At 33.4% G+C, this 20834-nt stretch overlaps 1 protein-coding gene across 6 annotated transcripts in view; it reads left to right on the forward strand.

The window, feature by feature from the left end:
• The first annotated feature begins 5741 nt into the window (after positions 1-5741).
• LOC105346009 (pleckstrin homology-like domain family B member 1) overlaps positions 5742-20834 on the forward strand; it is a 58306-nt gene continuing 43213 nt past the window's right edge. For 2 of the 6 annotated variants that reach the window (XM_034446512.2, XM_066075566.1), the window contains exons 1-6: positions 5749-5766; positions 7332-7521; positions 9275-9367; positions 13053-13239; positions 18235-18355; positions 18919-19101. In XM_034446512.2, coding sequence (XP_034302403.2) covers positions 13174-13239; positions 18235-18355; positions 18919-19101 — 370 coding nt within the window. In that variant the 5' untranslated portion in view covers positions 5749-5766; positions 7332-7521; positions 9275-9367; positions 13053-13173. Of the gene's footprint in view, positions 5767-7331; positions 7522-9274; positions 9368-12215; positions 12348-13052; positions 13240-18234; positions 18356-18918; positions 19102-20834 lie in introns of those variants that run through there. The other 4 variants (XM_066075567.1, XM_034446510.2, XM_034446511.2 and 1 more) reach the window with 4 other exon arrangements.

Consider the following 20834-nt stretch of genomic DNA (forward strand, 5'->3'; position numbering starts at 1 on the left):
TCTGATATATTAAGAAAGAACTAAAATGCAATTCAATCAGGCTATCGGTAATTCGGTATCATCTTTTGCGTAATGGTAGAATAATGCAATATGTTTTGTTGAGATGCTCGGCATTTTCTCGAGTTTATTCAGTTTAGATAGAGTTTAATATCGCTGACGGAAATATGTAGTTATATACATGTATATGATTCATTTTGAAAAATAAATTGTGTTCTTTATTTGTTATAGTACATGTTTCTTGTGTTTAATTGTTTACAATTTCTATTTACTTACCATATTTGAGTGTTAAGCTTCGAATTATAAGCAAGATACAGAGATTTGCTCACAATTCTGTTTGTACACAGATCTGAGGCCATTCATTTTTTTCCCATTTTAAATGCCGAATAGGAAATACCAAGTTAAAAATCTGAATGTAATAAACTCATGTGAACAAAATATGACTCAAACCTAGCAAACTTTTGAGCTCATCTTGCTTATAATTCTACGATTGACGCTGAAATTTTGGTTGATCATTAGAAATTCTATATGAATTAGAGTATGTTAAATACTTGTACACAAAAAATTAAAGAATGATATGCTGTATTATAACTACTCTCTGGGGCCCCCTCTTTATACAATAAATAATGTGATGTCGTTAAAACAGTTTCCATAGTTCTGACACATTTCTGTTGCGGGGATAAAAGAATTATCGCTATTCCTAAGAAAATATTACAGCGGAAAATTATCCTGGTTTGTAGCCATTTGTTATTTTTAAAAAAATGAAAATAATGGGTGGGCCATAGTAAATTAGAGTGATGTGTCTGTCAATACGGTAACATTGATTTTATATAGCTCTTTAACATGTCACGTGACAATATTTTTCATTCCAGTGTATTCATCAATTAAGTGTGAGTAAAGTTATAAAAGTCACGAGTTTACGCGAGGTAAGCAACAGTCATTTAATTATAATGGAGAAGACAAATTAAATTGTTGAAAATTTTTAAATTGACAAATTGAGCGCATTGAGGTGCAATTTTCTTCTTCATATATATGTAGGATTTTTTTGATAAAATACAATAACTAGTAAGTAGTTGAGGAAGAAAATGTACCTATATGCTCTCATATATTTTGATCGCTTTATTAAGTTGGGAGAGGGGGGCAGAACGAAAATACAGGGAATTAGAAGTTATATAACAGTGTACCCCTACCAAATATTTAGTTTTATTACCAAAACAAAGGGATTTTGTTGTTTTATTACATATTAAATATTTGCGTCTATTTTGAACTGCCGGTCAATAGACTGCGATCTATTAGACCGCCGGTCAATAGACTTCGATCTATTGGACCGCCGGTCAATAGACTGCGATCTATTTGACCGGCAACGTATTTCACAACGCGGGTATGTTAATGTTACATCCTTTCGATAGTTCTCATGGAATGTATATTCCTTTACATAGACGCTGTTTTTAGTACTTGGTGAAACCAAATTCAATGTTATCAAAATCAACCAATCAACAGTTTTAAAGCCTCATATAAGGTAAAAAACCATTTAAAATCTAATGGGTTGAAGACTCGCCCTTCTTTGTGTAAACTTATTTTAAATGGAGATATTGTAATGCATACAACAGGTTTTGTGCATGTAAAAGATGAAATAAAGTCTTAATACATTGCATAATGGCGCGAAAACTATCTGCAATATGCAAATTGTAAACCCCGAAAACTAAAGAAGGAATTAGGTAATAAAACAATTATTTAATGCTTGAACAGTCAATAGACCAGAATTGTTCCCTTGGTGCAGGGAACAGCTCAGAATGATCTATTGCCCTCGGCCGTTTAGAATGTGTTTAAAACATAGCTTGAAACGAGGACCCCCTGTAAATCCAAGATGGCGAGTGTCGTCCCTTTACTTTTTTTAATGTACATTGAATACACTTTTTTAACATGACTGAAACGGGGGGTTTCAGTGTATTTATTTAATGCAATACACAGAAATACATCTAAGATTACCAATCTTAATCAATTTTTTCTTCGGGAACAAATAATAAGGAACTTCACTATCCAACAACCAAGCCCCTGTGATATATTTTGCCTCACGTTAATCTCTACGTGTAACAAAAAATGTCAAAATTTTATTAAGATTTTTAGTTAAAAAACTTCAAATCGTGACCTTGTCTCTTTAACTATTATAGCATGCATTCATGATTTTACAAAAGTGCACATCATAGATCTCAGTCCTTTCATCACTTTGATTCTTAATTGCTGTTAGAGTTATCTCTCGTCGATCCCTCGCAACAACTGCAACCCGTTTGCCGCGCTTTGATGGACATTGTGCGTTGTAATGTGAAATTGTGGCCGCAAAAGACCTGTAATGTGCTGTCAGCGGATCACGATATGTACATGTAGGTATGCAAATGATATCGTTTGCCTCATCGTCTATAAAAATAACGCACCCAATTCTGGCCGAAACTGCAGGCAAGTAAAGTGGAGTCGCAAAACATCTTAACCCGATTGGAAAAGGGGGCTATGGTTGTATTCATTAATTTTTATTTGCATTTCCAAAAATTGGTTTGTTGTTTTCTGTCTGATTACCACGTGGACATCACGCAGTCACAGCTCCAACAGCTGTCCAGTGACCACTACATGTATCTGCATATTTCTACAAAATCGGATTTCTGTCAATACACGATAATATTATAAAGTCCTTTGGAGGATGGGTTTCCCGGCTACATACTCTTGTACCATAGCCACAAGTCTATGTTGCAAGCGGTACGAGTTTTTACCCTTGTACCATTGCATCAATTTACTAGGGGCTGTCTCCTGAAACAAAATTATAAGAGGGTCAGAATATAAGCATTATGTACAGACCCCTAACAACTGCTTAATTAAGGTGGCTAACTACATAATGTACACCTTGAAAAGTTCTCAAATCAGCAGTAGATTACTTGAATATAATAAATAGTAATATGCATAATGACCATTGTATAAAACTTAGGTCAAATAGTTGAAAAATAAGCAATTTTGGTTTTAAAATATTGATTTTCAAATATTTAATTCAGAAAATATAAAAACAAAAGTCCCAGGCAGATTCAACTCGTGATATGTGGTCTTACAAGCTAGATACTTAAACCACTGATGTTTGATGATACCAACCAAATTGACTGATAAATTTTTGAACTTTTGAAAATTAACTTCCCTTTCTCGTGATGTAGAGTCAAAAAATAAAGAATAAATCTTGATGTACTGAGCTATCTTAATGTATCATTGTTTCTGAAGAGACTTGAGGATTGAAATACTGGTGTGTCCTTTGTTGTAGACAAATAGTTGGATAGTCTGCATTTCATTCAGTTTATACTCGCACCTAATTCACGTTAAGTTGACACAACAACATGTAATATACATCTCTCAAACCACGACCAGCACTAGTATGTACAAATCTCTCCCATCTTGCCTTGGTTGTATGTGACAACAATATCTCGTAGGTCTTTGAAGTATTGACCAATGTGAGGAAAGCATAGCCAGAGGTTGACCTTTCCCATACCAAAAAAAGTTACAAAATAGTCATGACTATTGAAGGCTTAAATAGTTTCAAAAAAGTCATAACTAAGTCTACTTCTAATTGGTTCCAAAGTTGCATAATTTGAATATAACTATCAACAATTTACCGGGTATTTCATAAAAGAAATCAAGATCAGGCACAAAATAGTTACAAAAAAGTGGGAAAATATATACCGTATACGGAAAAAATAAAGAAAAATTTTATAAAAATGTGTCAGAATTTAATTATAAACTACTGCATAACCTTATAACATGTAACAAATATGTAAGCAAATGGAAAACAGATTCAGACAAAAATTGTATTAATTGTAATTTAGAAGAAGATGTTAAACATCTTATTTTTGATTGTTATATTTTCAACCATTATGGAAAAAAATATCTGAGGTTTTAAATGTAAACGTGTCATGGAAAATTATTGTTGCTGGTTTTCCAGCATATTGTAATGAGAATACATTTGTTTTAAACAACGTTATATCCTTCGTTGCATATAAGATGTATATAAATATAAAATGAAATGTAGAGTATTAAGCAAAAATGTATCATATAATGGTATTAAATGTTTTTTGAAAAATGTTCTTACTCAGTTCTTCCTTACAACAAAATCCTCTAAAAGCGTATCATATGATTTAAAAATTTTGAATACATTGTGTGAAAAAATCTACAGTAATAATCCAAGAGTGACCCGGCCTTTGGAGCATAACTAGTAGGGGTCTCTATGGACACTTTATTTTGAGTCCCCTTTTAATTCATTTTGTGTATAACATTTTTCTTTATATGTATGTGTATTTAATGACATAATTCAAACTGAATATATATATTATTGATATTTATTATATAAAAGTACTATTGCTTCGTATATTTCCATACTATGAATACAATGTATGAAAGCTGTAATAATCCAAGGGTGACCCGGCCTTAGGAGCATAACTGTTAGGGGTCTCTATGGACACTTTATTCTGAGTCCCCTACTAACTCATTTTGTAAATTTATTGTTTACACGTTTAAAAAATGTATATATGTATTTATGCATTTACTGGCAAATCCATATTGAAAGTTGATACAAGACTTATTCTATATAAAACTGTATGTATAAAGCTATAACTTATCTGATCCAGGGGGCCCCTGGCACCCCAGGTGACGATAAACCTGAGGGTCTCTGCGGAGATGTTGCCTAGCTTGTTATGTAATTTATTGAATAAAATATATATATATACATGTATATATTAAAAAAAAAAAAAAAACTTACAAAATACCGGTAGTTATGGTTTTAAATGAGAACAAATACAGGTATACTTAAGTTATACATTTAGGCACATATTAGTTACATTTTTAGGTACATCAAAGTTATACATTGAGTTATAGTTATAGATTAAGGAACATTTGAATTACATTTTAAGGTACGTCAGAGTCATACTTTGAGTCACATTATAGTTATAGATTTAGGCACATTTCAATCACATTTTTAGGTACATCAGAGTTATACTCTGAGTTACATTATAGTTATAGATTTAGGCAGTCATTTGAGCGAAATTTTAGGTACATCAGAGTCGTACTTTGAGTCACATTATAGTTATAGATTTAGGCACATTTTAGGTACATTTGAGTTATACTTTGACTTTCCTGGTACATTATAGTTATAGATATAGGCACATTTTAGGTACATTTGAGTTATACTTTAACTTTCCCGGTACATTATAGTTATAGATATAGGCACATTTGAGTCACATTTGAGTCACATTTATAGGTACATCAGGGTTATACTTTGTGTTACATTACATCAGAGTTATACTGTATAAAGGGGGGGGGAGGGGCAGATTCATCCAAAAAATCTTAACAAGCAAAAAGAAAAATGACAAGGAAGGACAACTTCTCAAAATAATGAAAATCCTAATTTTCCAAATCTGTGTGTGTGTGTGTTGGTATATTGGGGGGGGGGGGGGGGGGGGTTGTAGCATAGTGTTTCCATAACTTAGATTTCATGAAAATCGTAACCTGTGTTTTGGGAGGGGGGGGGGGTTGCCGTTAATTGATGTGATTTTTTATCATCCAATTGCAGTTTGTTTAAGCACATTGCTAGTGCAGTAACAGCATGCTGCTTGTAGAACTAAAACAGATGTAAAAATATGACATAACTAATGATGCATGAATGTTCAACCTTACGATACTTTTGGTTCAAGCAGCCATGGGTAAGAGAAAGCTGCAGACTCTGGACCTTGGCCTAAGACGACAATGGTAAATACATGTAGTACTGCACAAAAATATCCAGTGCCAGTAATTTAGTCTCATTTCAAATTCTATGCCTCAGATTTGATGAAGTGTAATATATTTTGAATTGTTAACCCAATACTGAATAGATGATGGATATTTGCTACTATTTACTCAGAAGTAATAGAATATGCCTTAGAAATTTAATTACTTTTAATTCTGAAGTATCATAGCAAGGTTGATCTCACAATATTAGTAGAGATAGATACTTCATAATAATTGATGTTTTATTTGCAAACATTTTAATTATTTCTCTCTCTTTCTCTCTCTTCTTTCTTTCTTCAACATACTTATATATATGTACAGGTGTATATTACTAGTATTATCTTTAAAAAAAATGCAAATTGATACTATTGTGTATCAATTTTACTAATTTTACTATTGTACAATTGTTATTTATTATACTTTCATGTTAAATACTGAAATCTGATTGGTTTAGACGCAGTTGGCAATCCGTTCTATTACCCTCAGCGATAGCAACACACTTGGCAATGGGTAACACAACGAATTGTTACATGCGCGTAAATTATGCGCGTAGGGTTCGTCGTAGAATTCACTTCATTTCTATATAAAAGCAGTAAAATTTTCTTTAAAAATAAGACATTCAGTATAATGAAATAAATAGTGCCTGTTTGGGAGGGAAACTGTTGAAATTGACACCCCTCGAAAACCATTGTCAACCTCCGCTTCGCATCGGTTGACAATAGTTTTCTCGGGGTGTCAATTTTCAACAGTTACCCTCCCAAACAGGCACTATTTATATGATAGTATTGATATTATACTATTAACCCCCCTTCCCTCCACTTCCCGTCTAAAAATAAACTATTTGATATCACTGCAATTCAGGAAAGCTGAATTGTGAAAAGAGAGAGTGTTTGCCTTAAATAAACAAGTGATTCATTCCTTTACTACCACCATAATTAATTTTCATTCCACCTGAACATCTCCCTTGCTTTTATCTCAGGGCAGGTGAGAGAAGGTGTTTATATGTTACTGAGTGGTTTCATCATATGGCTGCAAAGCAAAGGGGTAAATATTCATCATGAATTTTAGGGACACAGAAAAAAAATCTGTGATGTTTCAAGTTTTCAAAACCCAGAACTTAAATGCTGTAGAGTTATACGCTTCAATACGATGAATCATTTTTTCATATCAGTCTTGTAAAAAAGCGAATGTATCTTGTTCTTCTAAGAAGTGCATAAATTATTATAAAACCTATTGATGAATGCATGCATGAGGCTTCCTCTTTTCTCCCATCAATCATTCCTACGTAGTGTCGAGATCTAATGCATTGGTCTAGTCTTCTGTCATTTATCTTTGAATTCAGTTGTTTCTTGCTTTAAAGCTGCACATTGCAAGTACTTTTGTTGTTTTGAGAATTTTGTATTTTAAAGAGACAAGCTATAATTACTTGGTTAGTTTGAACACATTTTTTTCTTGCAATTATAATTTTATTTAATAATTGCTTAATTTTGTGTTTGATTTTCAAGGATAGTACTTAACTGATTAAACGTAAGTTTTCCTTTCTTTAGCCTTACAATCCAATTTCACCTGATGTACACTGATAAGCGGGGCCTGAGGTATGTACAGCAAGGATGAGACTTCAATATGCAGTGATGTATGTTAACCATTACAGACCACTCACCTGGCTTATACACCAATTACCAATTCAGACTTAATGACTAATGAGAGGTTAACCTGGAGATTTAATTTCACTACCAGGTAAGCTTTAAGAAATCGTCTTTCTTATTGGTATTTATGTTGATTAAGTTTTTTTACATGGCTTCAAGGGCAACATACCAGAATATTTTGTCCGGAGGTGACATTTTTAGTTCAAAAAGTAAAATGTATTATAGACATAGAAAATATATATTATATAAATTTATGTATAACTTGTTTTTTGGTATCTCGGTAGTATACGTATGAAAAATGAAATATTTTCTAAAAATAAACAGAAGCGAGAAAATAAAAATAATCACAAAGTATTTTTGATGTTTATCATATCAGACATCTATAACTAATGCACTTTTGCAACCTATAAAACCGTCTAGATTTCTGCAAGGCAACACCAATACAGGCATGGTAACAGCCCACTCCAGCTTTATGAATGGACACATTTAAAGACAATTCTCGATGAAATTATTTGTGAATTTGTCACCCTCTTAAGGAGACATGAAACCTCAAGAGACCCAATCGACTTGAATTGCCCCACTTTGTACTGTTAATGTTGAACACTGTTGTAGTATTTAGAATCATTTAGACTACAGACATCGTGGTACGATGAAGATAAAACCCACCATCATAGACGTCAGTACCTCACTCATGTAGAATGTTAATTGTTGGTTAAGAATACAGACCATCTGTTGAATAATATGCTACTTATCGGAGTAATATAAACAAATTCTGTCGAATTCCAAGTCTGTCACAGATTGAATTATTCCTAAGCTAGACGGCCTTTTTTATCCCATAGATGTTAAACGCGTATTGATTTTGGGAGTGTTTTGCAGACTAAAAACAGTACAGTTATGAAATATTAACTGAAAGTTCTTGTATGGGTGAAAAGAGATAACCTTTTAGAATTATTTATTAGGGAAAATATTGTTCAGGGAAGGCAACATAAAAACCGGTAAGTCAAGTAGTATTCATGCAGTTGTGCAAATGATGTAATGCATTGCATTATGAATTGGTTGTCATATATATATATATTTGATGGAAACATGCAATCTTAAAAGAATATAAATATTTAATAAATTTAGCAAACATATAATAAGTGATTTGAACTCTGATATTCCTATCAAATTCATTTAGTGTTACACAACTGTAAATGGGTTACCTCTAATGTAATGCACTGCCATATTGTGAAGCTATAAATTGTTATTACAATTAATTGTTAATTTATTTCAGGAGAAAAGAAATTTTGTTATTGCCATTTAATGATATTTAGACAATATACACTGCCAGGTAGCTTGAATATTTTAAAGCTAAACTATAAATAAATAATGAAAAAAAATTCAAAACCCTATAAAGCCAGTATTACCCAGGGGATGAAGTGCAAGACATAGTATGATTATTCCACACTTTGTACAGTGTAAATGTGAGTAATTTGTGTGACCACAGAATCAGAGGAGATTCAGATGGGACTTTGTGCATTGTGAATGATTATTATCAGACAGATGTGTCAATTAGACCAGCACAAGACTTCTGCATGAGTATCAAAATTAGAGGGCTGTAGGGAAACGATGCACAATCCTGAGTGGAGTTTCTTGCCATCTTTATTACGATTTGGGGTCATAAAAGAAAAGGAAAGGCAGCTAGCAATATAGCTTAGAAGATGGAAATCAAAGATTGATTTGATATATAATCCAAGTTGCACAATACTGCTTTAGTTTATTGTTTAATGAAGCAGAAAATTCAGATGAATATCTCTTCCAGCTTTGAAGCTTTAGTGAAATTAATCACTTAATCATGATTTCAGGAAAACTGAAGATTTGTGTGACTTCTCTTTATACTGTGGCAGTAAAGTTAGATCATCAATGGACATTTTCACTGGCACAGAAGAGTCATAAAGGTTTGTATGCATAAATGTTTATATTTATGTTGCAAATTTTGTAACGAGGCATGATTCATTGATTATAAGCCCTCTAGCTCAGCTAGAAGCAAGGGGGATTTCTGGGTGAGTGTGTCAGACTTCTACAATCAGTTCCTTCTTGTGTTTGAGGGATTACTTTAATGCAGTGAAAATGTTAGAGAGAGAGAGAGAGAGAAAGAGAGAGAGAGAGAGAGAGAGAGAGAGAGAGAGAAATGCTCATGGATTAATGGATTGTGAGAACTAAGAATTTATTCCTAAAGGAAAATTTGACTTCCTAGCAGATAAAACTAATTTGGCATTAATCATCACTTCATTCATTCTGATATGTAAGATTTTACAATACTTATATTGTTTACATAACTTTCCTAAAGATTTATATTTGAAAGTGTTACCAGCAGAGTTGTCACACTTTTGAGAAAATACAGTAAAATTTTAGGTTTAATTAGATCAGACATTTATTTCAAAGCAAGTTTTGGTCTGGTGCTATATAGCAATGCCTATTGCAGTTTTATTTGAATTAAACATACTGTTGCATTTAATAGATAAGCCCAGCCATCATCTTAGCTTCTCAATTACAAATTGAAATCCAAATTGAATATAATCTTCTAAGATGCACATTTCTTAAATTAAGCGCATCTGGGCAAACCCTTAGAAAACCTGTCTGAAAAATTACACTCTATTACCAAAGAAATAACTCTGCAAGTTAGGTAGTAATTTTCCTTGTTGCTGGAAAATCAGATTTGATTACAGAAAACTGCTAGCATGGATACTGGCTGAATTAATTTTCACTCTGCACCAAGAGATATTCATGCAATTGCATATTTTGACAAACAGTCATACTGTGTTATTATAGGCAGAAGTGATGCAATGCTAAAAATTGGTAATGTTTATTTTGGTAGATAATGCCAATGTAACACTGGCGTTTCTAACAATGTGAGGAAAGTTGCAGATAACAAGCAGATGTATAGGATTCATATTCTATGAAAAATGGTATACTTTCTATCAAGTGCAGTGAAAATTAGGATAAAGGGAAATGTTTAATCAAAGTAATTGTGATTGGTAGAAAGATTTTACACCATTGGATATACTGTTATCAATTTCAAAGATTTTTTGAGGAAAAAAGGTGAATGTTGAAAATTTCAAAAAGGTATGAAATGTTGTTTATGATTGGCCCTAACATTCCCTTCTCATAATTTTGTGCATGCATATAGAACTTGATATTTTAATAAGTATTAACTTTTGTTGGTTATAAGGAATTTTTAAAATAAAATTTCAAAGAAGTTGATAACCTTAAATATTATATCTTAATACATGATGACCAATGTGATAATCCACTAAACAAAGTTTCCTGAGTTATCCCCCTCCCCCAGTTAATGTTTCATGAATGAAGGCAATTGCAATGTACAATATTTCTGTGAAGATCTGCTACTCCACTGTTATTCTTTCTATCCATGCTTTGTAAACAATATTTAAAATGTCACTTTATCAGGATCCTTCACAAAAATATACGGTATTATAGTAATAGTAATGTTAGCATTGAGGCCTACGGGCCTTGCACTTTAAGGTGGGTCAATTTGTTCTTCTTTATTTTATGTTCTTTTAGTTGAAATAATTAGATCGATAAATTTTACAATGAATAATGCATTTGAAGTCCATTGGTCCTAGTGTATCGATAAGCTACCTGTATATTAATTTTTTTTTAATATTAGATAAAATGCACAATTACTTTTCTAGAAAAGTTTTGTCAATACGTCAATGCTGAATTTGATTTTTATTAGAATATTATGACTTGATGCAACATGCACTCCAAGAAATTGTATACATCTTCTCTAAAATGATTATATTCGAATTTGAAGTCCTGTAAAGTGAGCTAGCTATAGGTTGCTTGTACACTAGTGTATAAAAAACTGGGTGTGTTTTCTAATTTATAATGACATTTATGAGGTTGTTTTAGTGTATGGGCAAATAAAAATGAAACGGAAGAAAAAATTGAAAGCCACATGTTGTTCAGTAAGATGAGAAAAAAAATCCAATATCATAGAAATGGATAGACATAAGGTTATGATATTCAAGCTGTTGATAGTTACAACCTTTTAAAATTAATGAAGGATGAATTAGCCAGAACATTTGGCAAAATTTTGTAATACATGTATATGTTTTTGAATTACTGATAGATACTTTATCAATTAAGATCCTTTCTTGCATAATATTTGGAATATTTTGTATACACTCAGTTAAATTAAGTATTTCTCTGGGTGATAACATGATCATTTGATGTATTATTTTATTGAATTTTAAAAAGAAACATTTTCTTTTTAACAAGTGAAAAAATTACATGTATCTCTTTTCTATCAAACCCTCATGTGAGAAAAAAGATTGGAGCCCTGTAATTTGGCTTAATTACTTTGGTGTAATGAAATTTTGTGGCCAATTTGCAGTCAATTTGGTATCAGTTTTATGCAGCAGTTCAGTCGAGGTCATGTGTGTGTTTTCTGCTGAGGGTCAGCTACTGATAAAATCAACCAAACTTCTCTAGGTATCAGTGTCAGCAAGATGTTTGTTTTGCCCCCCTGTCTTGTCAATTATCCTCTAATTATGAGGGGCACCTGCAAAGGGTACCTGATCCTCCCCGCAAAACCACCTTCAATACTTGGGATTTGGGTGAGTATGGTTACACAGAATTCTGATCTGAATGTTTAAAGATTAGGGACAATCAAGATGCCATTTTTCAGTTTTTATCTGATTGTGTCTTTAGAAGCCCCCACAGAGTAGCAATACCAGCCAGACAAGCCACGTACAGTGTGTTATGTGTCAAGTGAGAGTGAGTGGTCGGGAATGAAGGAAGTTGTACGGCTTGGAGTGATTGGTTTTTTGATATGTGTATTGGATTAATTAGATACTCATAATTAATGTGATAGGAATTCATTGATTACCTGTGTATTGTTCTCTTTTATACAAGGTGTGGTAAATGTCGATTAAATAAACAACTTTTTATTAAAAAAAATTATGTTACAGGTATCCACTTACGTGGATGCAGGTAAAGGACCTTAATGAAATTAATATTGATTAATTAAAAGTATTGAATTATGGTGTGTCATTGGCATGAGCATTTTTTATCTAAAATTTCTTTTCAGAATAAAGATTTTTTCTAGCAATGAATGTAAATTATTTGTTAAAGAAAATGTACTTATCTTTGTGAAAGTTGGTAGTTGTGGTTTAAGATATGCTCATTCTGTTAATTAAAAGATGATAGCCTTTTAAGAACCTGCCCTAGTCTGGGCCTGATTCATAATGAAAACAGAAAGAGCTCGCTAATTATCTAATTAGTAGACAATGTCTCTACTTCGTTGCTATTAGTTCATTGCTGCTCCATATTCACAATCTGTCTCCTGTAAAAAATACACAAAATATAGGTCTTGTTTTGGGGGGGGGGGGGGGGGGGGGGTGGTAATGAGTAACATAGACCTCCAATACAGCTCTCAAATTTAGCCTAGTAATTGAATTGACAACAATCAGAACTCTGTATCTAGAGGCACTACAGATAGTCTTAAGCCTCAGACGACTCTCAAATAAATCATTTCTCCCAGATTTAGCCACTGTGTCATAAATTTGGTGCATTTTGGATATGATCAATACACAATGACTAAATTCCTCATTTACCAAGGTCAGTGGAGCTTATAGCTGGACATGATGGGGAGATGTTGAGTGAGAGAAACAGGATGACCAAACATTGGAATCTAAGATAAAACTCATTGGACATGGCATGAGAAGGCTGCTGGATCATAATGGATGGATTAGACGGACCATACCAGAATCTAGACAGGAGAAAAATCCATCCCCTGTTGGATCAGGTACAGTAAAGTTTTATGAAATACTGTGTTTCAGTAACGCCATTTTATCAATTACCTAAACAGACTCAGAAGTTACAAGGTCCATTTAGTGTTGTATGTTTTAGGCATTGTTTAAGGGTACTTAAGGTAGTCCTATACTCGGCACTGAATGGGCTCAATCATTAAAAGCTTAGCTTTAAATGATAAATATACATTCTAGCAATACATATACAAAAGAAAATATGTATGTTTACATGCTAGTTTGTTTGTTATCACCTCTCAGACGGGTGTACCCCCTTGCGAAAATTATTAACAATTATGAAATTTGCCAGACGTCCGTTTTTCCTATAAATAATTACCAATTTTGAGAAAATTAGAACTGAACATACAAAATAGAGTATAAATATTTATTTAAGCCATATCTCATCAATAATTTTGCGCAAATTTTTGTAAGTAAGTACGCTTTATGGATCTGATGTATCAAAATAGAATACAAAAAATGCAATGCTAGTATCGCGTTTGGTAATTTTTTTTACTATTTTATGGACTCAAACTTAAATTCATGGTGTTTATTCTATAGATTGACATCTTAGAAAAAAGATTTGGTAAAATAAATTATATGTTGACGAATTACTTTTCACGCTATAAGCTCTAAACCAAGTAGACCCTGACGAAAAAATCCGTTAAAATCACATTTTGCTACAGTTTTCTGCCGAGATCTGTCAACAATGTAAGATATCATTTAAACATTAATTAATTGACGATTAATTAAATGCGAAATAGCTTCTGTCTCTAAATTTAAACCGGTTTTATCAAAAGAAAAAGAAAAATTCGGGGGGGGGGGGGGGGGGGGGGGGTCAAAACAAAGAAAATATAAGCATACCTGAGATCCTGGTTAATCAGAAACTTCGTTTTTCATTTTACTTTAACATATCGAGTTTCACAACATTAATCATTTCTATCTCTCATAGAATACATATATTACCGTTCTAATTGCTTATTATTGCCATTGTTTACAACAGCGATGTAGAGCAAAATCAATACCGGGTATCAAAAACGCTTTGTAAAAGTCGAACCAATATTGTAAAACCCGTATTATGACGTAGTGCGATACTCGGACTACTTTAAGATGCAATTTTTAGAAGAATTAATTAGAAACCTTTCTGAAGAAAGAAAAACCAATAGAGAATCGCCTGGTTTAGTGAAAAGAAAAATTGATTGTCGAAATTCCTTGCTTGATTGCATGTACAGTTTTCCAGGATGTATAAATTGCAATAACTTATGACTGAAAATTTAGACACATAAAATCACAAATATTTCAATCTGATTTGGTCAGTCGATCCTTCTTCTGGTAACTTTGGTAAGTTTTTAAAAACTATATGTATAATTAAATGGAGGGAGTCATTTGGGGGCAAGCTAAACTCAGGAGTTCAAGCACCCAGTTTGCTGAGCAATTATAAACTCATTTACAATTTCAAGGTCCAAATGTCCTTGCATGGGAATAAGTGATCTGTGTGGGAGATTATTAGATAAATTAATTGGTTTGCATGGAAAAGCAGGTTTTAAGTTGACATTGTAGAAAGTAGATTGAGCACCTGTGGTTAACCTTGTGGGTGGAAAACAAAGACCAGGTTTAAAGAGAGACTTTAGATGTAATCCTTGAGACAATAATAATATCGGATTTAAGAAGACAAATGACAAATTTCTGTACTTGAGTCTGTCATCTGTAATGTAGGGACCACCCAAACTTTATAAATTTCCCTTTCAATTTTTTTTTGGTGGACAAATTCAGGTTCCTTCATTGATTGGGAAAGCAGTCTAGAATTTCCTTGGAGTAAAAAGCAGAGTGTGTTTGTATTGAGTTTCCTGATAAATGTTTGAAAGCCACATGTGATCTGACAGATCTTGTGCAGGAATTTAAACATGCACTCGCTGTAATTTGAAGTCTGGTCTCCACACTTTGTTATTGCTTCAGATTACAAAGCAGGTAATGGATACAGGTTTCCTCAACTGTTGAACCCTCACTCTTATCAGGAAAGTGATAGACTTTCACAAACTCAAAGGATGAAATATGCAAACATCTAACATCTTAATGTTTTTTTTTAACATTTATATACACAAATATATACATTGAATAAATCACATGATGGATTTTGATTCAGTTAGTCTTTTAAAATTCAGTGCTGTATTCTTAACTTTTCAAATATAAGTCAAAGGGATCCAAACAGAATTGAAACAATTTAGTTAAGCTGATCCCACCGACCCATCATTGTGGCTGGAAATCCTGACCCTCACACTACTAATATGTTGCAGTGTATTATTGTACGGGAGATTAGTTCTTGGAGTCCTTGGTGTCATTTGCTAAATGTCATTTCCATCATACTAACCAATGGACTATATAATTACTGTATATCGTATAAAATCTACATTTTGTTGCAATAATATATAAAACTGGGACTATTTGCTATTTGCATTTTGCTATAAGTAGGGAGTGTTGTGTTAATTTGGGTCTATCCATCCGTCTATCCACCAATCTGTCTGTGTGTAATGCTTTTACAATACCCTATTTATTTTGGAAGCCAAAAGGTTAAAGGTTATTGTCACAAGGTCACACTCTTGATTAAGTATGAAGGAAGAAGTCAGAAGTTCCTATATTGTTTAGTACATGGCTTCCATGTGATACCTTTAGCAGTATTGTAGCTATTTTAGCATGCTAGTAGGTATGGTTATAATGTAAGTCTAAGTCAGCAGTAAGTAACATATAAGGTTTTACTCAGCCTATTTATGTAGATGTAGTAGGCTTTATCCAGCAGTATTGTACATGCAGGAGGTTTTATACACCAATGTATACATGTACTGGGTATAGTAAGGATTTTTAAAGCAGTAGTTACAGATAGTAGGTATAGTCATTCAGCATACTAGTGTTCATTTAGTAGTGTGGTGTTGTTATCTCTCTGTTCTCTTGCTGTTGACAGCTTCTTGTCTAAGCACTAGTTTGGCCTATATTCACCCGTGCACTTCCTACTCCTGTAGGTAAGATGTGCAGCATTCACGACTACATACCATTTAACAAGTATGATTTATTGTTTGTTTTTGCGGTTGTTCTTACTGCACTTGTTCACTACGAGTTCTGCAAGCATTCCCTGATATACAATTTGAAAGCCTTTCATCATCTCATAAGGATATATTTTAAGCTATCAGAAACACATCTCTTTCTCTCTATCCCTATCTCTTGATTGCTAAATCAATCAATATAGAAAAATGAAGCTCTAAATTTGGCTGTTGGGCCAGTTTTTAGCAAATAACATGAACTGTATGTGCATGTGTTGATGGGAAGTTGGGAACATATAATCGTCAACTTGAATAAAGAGAAATTCATACAAAAGACTAGTGTAATGGTATTATGGTTTGTAATATCACATTCTTAGTCTCATAAAACCTAATACTGATAATTTTTCATACAGCTTGATTAAACAAAGCAGAAAATGAGAGCTAGATTATAAATAAGGTAATTTTGTTTTTAAAAAAACGACCTTGGAAAGCATTATATAAAATTTTAAAATCAATAAAATTGATTTAGTAATCTTTCACTCCTAGTTATTTATGAAGTGTAAAGCTTTGAGTGGGTGGCACTTGAGCAGACAGCAAGGTGTTGCCATGTTTACAGGTGAGGGGGTGTTGCCTTGACATCTTGTGTCACAGCTAACTCATCAGAAAATGTCTTTTTTGAAGTTTTTCCATACCTCGTAGTCCAACCAAATCCCCCCCCCCCCCCTAAAAAAAAATTATAGTATTTCATTGAATTATCTTTCACTGATGCATGATGATGAACTGTTTTGAATATTGGTCTTTGATTTAATATATATAATTTTGTACACAACTTTAACATGTCTAACAATGGATTATTGCTGACATCAAATGATTTAATGGCTGGGTGGTACTCACCAAGTCTTAGTTTTTCATTTAGTGGTCATGTTATTGTAACTACATTTGTATAAGCATTTCAATTGGCACCAGATTTCATGGTACTTGGAAAAAGTTTACCAATAATTTTTTTAAAAATTGGGTATTCCTACTAACAGAGTTATGCCTCTTTGATTACAATCAATGGAAATAAAATGCCCAAACAAAGTCTGCAGGTTGTATGTGCACATTGACACACATGAAGTGAATCATTTCCTGCTTTCGTTTACCAATGACTTTTACCAGTATTTATTGCCAATCTGTTTAAAATCTGATCCTTCAATCTGTTAATGTAGATCCCTGCAATCATAGGTCAGTGGATCAAAGAATCTGATTTTAATCAATTGACTTCATGCATATGAATATCTGATTACCTGTAGAGAGTCTAAGTTAATTGCAATCATTCAATCACCCTTTTACATAATGAAATCATCTTTGCAAGCCAAGGGTTTTTGGTCCACTCTGCTCTTTATGGATAAACAGATTTTTTGGATTTGAATTTTTGCAGATATTTTTTTACATTTCAACAATTAATTAACTACAATGTGCAGAATATGTAGCTCATTTTAATATTTTAATGCACAGATCAATGCTGAACAGTTTAGGATCCTTCTCATCTAATGGATGTCAATTAAGTTGAAATGAAGATCATGCATTTATTGCACAACAAGATAAAAAATTTGCAATTTGCGTGGAAAAATTGATTCCATTTCATCAAGTTTTGTGTGCAATAATTTAGTAAGTGTACATAATATAGTACTCAGGAATATCTGTGGACCTTGATTTGTAGTGATAATACTATCCTACTACAGTTGAACTTCGATATCTCGATTACAACTGATATGTCGAAGTAATGTGTAAGTCCCAACCACCTTTTTTCATATATTTTTTTACCTCAATATCTCGAATACTCGGATATCTCGAAGTTTTTAAACAGTCCCATCTTGTTCGAGATAACGAAGTTTGACTGTTTATCCTTCAGGTGTACAAACTGCAATTATAGGTTGGTACAGACTGAATCACTTGTTCACTGTATAATCCATTCATTTACAGGAGGAGTACGAGCTGAATGACACAGACAATGCGGTCAAGGTTCACACGGACAAACCACACCTGGTCAGCCTGGGGAGTGGCAGGCTCTCCACCGCGGTCACCATTCTACCACTCCAAGAGGGTAATACTCACACACCGTAGATTCCTAATTACTGCTGTGAATTAATGTCTGCTTGTTAAAGTCACAAAAAGCACACCTTGCTGATTTAAAAATTATGTTGGTTTTTTTTTTACAGATGTTAAATATGAAAAACTATGATAAAATTTTAGTAGTCATGATTTCATATTCTCATGATTTTATGCAAAACAACAGAATCACATAATTAAGTACCTGCATAAAATAAGGAATCAACAAATCTCTAGCAATCAGTTATGCCCCAAGGGGGGAGGGGGGAGGACAATGCCATCATACTCTGCTGTAGTTTAGATCTTGGAGAAAGGAGTATTGAGCTGTTGTAGTGATATTTCATGGTGTTTAATAGTAGATTCTAACTGTGTACAAAATTTGACAATCAAAAGGGGTTTTTATTTACAGAAATATGACAAGTACTTGTATCAGCTATTCACAAAATGTCCCGTTCAAGACAGAATTAAAATGTTTGTAGAAGCAATTATGATGAAAGCAGACTAGAGTACATGTAGTGACAGATAAATTATAGTGTACTCTTGTAAATACATGTACAGGTAGGACAGAGATTGGAACCTCTGCTGCTCCCAGTGTACCTGATATCATCATACAGGGGACAGGGGTGGAGGCAGATCACTGCTTCATTGACAACATCCATGATGTGATCACTCTCTATCCCCTCGCCAAGATGTGTGCCGTGGATGGAGTTCTTGTCTCAGAGCCCACAAGACTTCCTCAAGGTCAGTTCAATTGCTGCAGAGAAGCAATTTTTGAGAGTTGATTTTAATCAACTCTCTTATGCAGTTACTTGGGCAAACCAAAAGTGAAACAACTAGTGTTTGGACGTAAGCACAAATCATCACCGCTGACAAGACTTAGTACTTAAAAATAATAGAAAAATTCAATGTAATGTATGCTGAAGCATTGTTTTTCAAGGAAACTTATCTGCAAACACTTTGAAATTAGTCAGATTTTATATAATACGAACAGTTTAGATAATTTTGTTGTCTCATGTGTTCCTACGCCAGAGTTTAATAAAGTCTCGTTCAACCAGACGCTCGGCTGTCTCCGTAAATCTCCGACAAGCTTGTTTGTCGGTTGAACGAGACTGAAGTTCTATATCAATAGTGCTTGGATCCATACGATTTTTAGAATTGTTTCGATTACTAATACATAGTTTGAAATCTATCTTTAAATATTACACAACATGATTCATATGAGGTTTCTCGAAATTCTTGTCGAAGAAGTCTAAAAACTCATATAATAAAAAAGTGCGTAATTCAAATACAGACTAGAAACTAATTGCCATGCAAGATAAGTTGATTTTAAAATTAATGATTATCGATAAAATCAACTCCCGTCAGAACTTCAGTACTTTGATTAGAATTTAAGTTGTCCAACTTTTTATACCCAAGTCTTCTCTCCAAATGCATGTTGCTCAGATGTAGTGAACAGGTCAAGAGTTATCTCTCTTTGTAAAGTGCAACATTTCATGAAACACACAAACTCAAATAATAAGTCTACACAGGGGAATTTGTGTTTACAAAAAAATTTATAATGGCCTCTTAAACTCTAATATCCCTTTCAAAGTTGAAAATGATTCCATGGAATTCTCGATTTGATTGAGGTTTAAGAGTTTTGGTTGACATGAATCTGTTTTACGCTGTAGAAAACATTGAAAGAAGGGAACAAGCATTCTAAAAGCAGAACCACACCCCCTTAAGTGAACCATTTTCTGAGTTTGAAACAAGTGATGACTAGATAACAGCTGAATCAATTACTCATGCCAAAAACTACATGACATTAGATAGAGGCTGTGTATTAGAGTCCTGTAACTGCCTGTAATGTGTCAGAGGCATGTATTATGCAGGTATTTTGTGGCGGCGCATTTGCTAATCTTCATTACGATGAGTTATGGTATTGTTATGTACGCTTCTGAATTGGAATGTTGAGGATTTGTCATTTTGACACCTAGATATAAAGATTAACGTTAAATGTCATTTAAATCAAGTAATTCAGGGTACTAACCAGTATTCACATTGCAGGATATGTCTTGTAGGTTACCCCCTTCCAACCCCCAACCCCCCCCCCCCCCCCTTTAAAAAAATACCACCAAAACATCTTACATAGACAGTTATGCTTATTTGCTCTTAACCCCCTTTTTATGAATGAGCCTGCAGTTTAAGTGAGCAGATGTGAAGATGGGAGTCAGAAGCCAGTAATTGCCTCGACTACTGCTCTTTGACTGTTACAACCAGAGTGTGTTATCTGGGATTCTCAATGTTCGTATTACCAAAGTCTGCAAGAAATATTCAAATAACATTTTTTTTCCTGCTTTGAAGGATAGATCAAGACTTTGAGGTTGATTGGAATATTCTTATTGAATTATCTGTTGTGTGGGATGTGTTTTGGTTGAATCCAAAACATTAAAACTCTGAGAATTCCAAATGTTGGAAGAAATGATAGTTAATTG

This window comes from Magallana gigas, chromosome 2 (genome assembly GCF_963853765.1).
Source record: "Magallana gigas chromosome 2, xbMagGiga1.1, whole genome shotgun sequence".
Classification (NCBI taxonomy): Eukaryota; Metazoa; Mollusca; class Bivalvia; order Ostreida; family Ostreidae; genus Magallana; species Magallana gigas.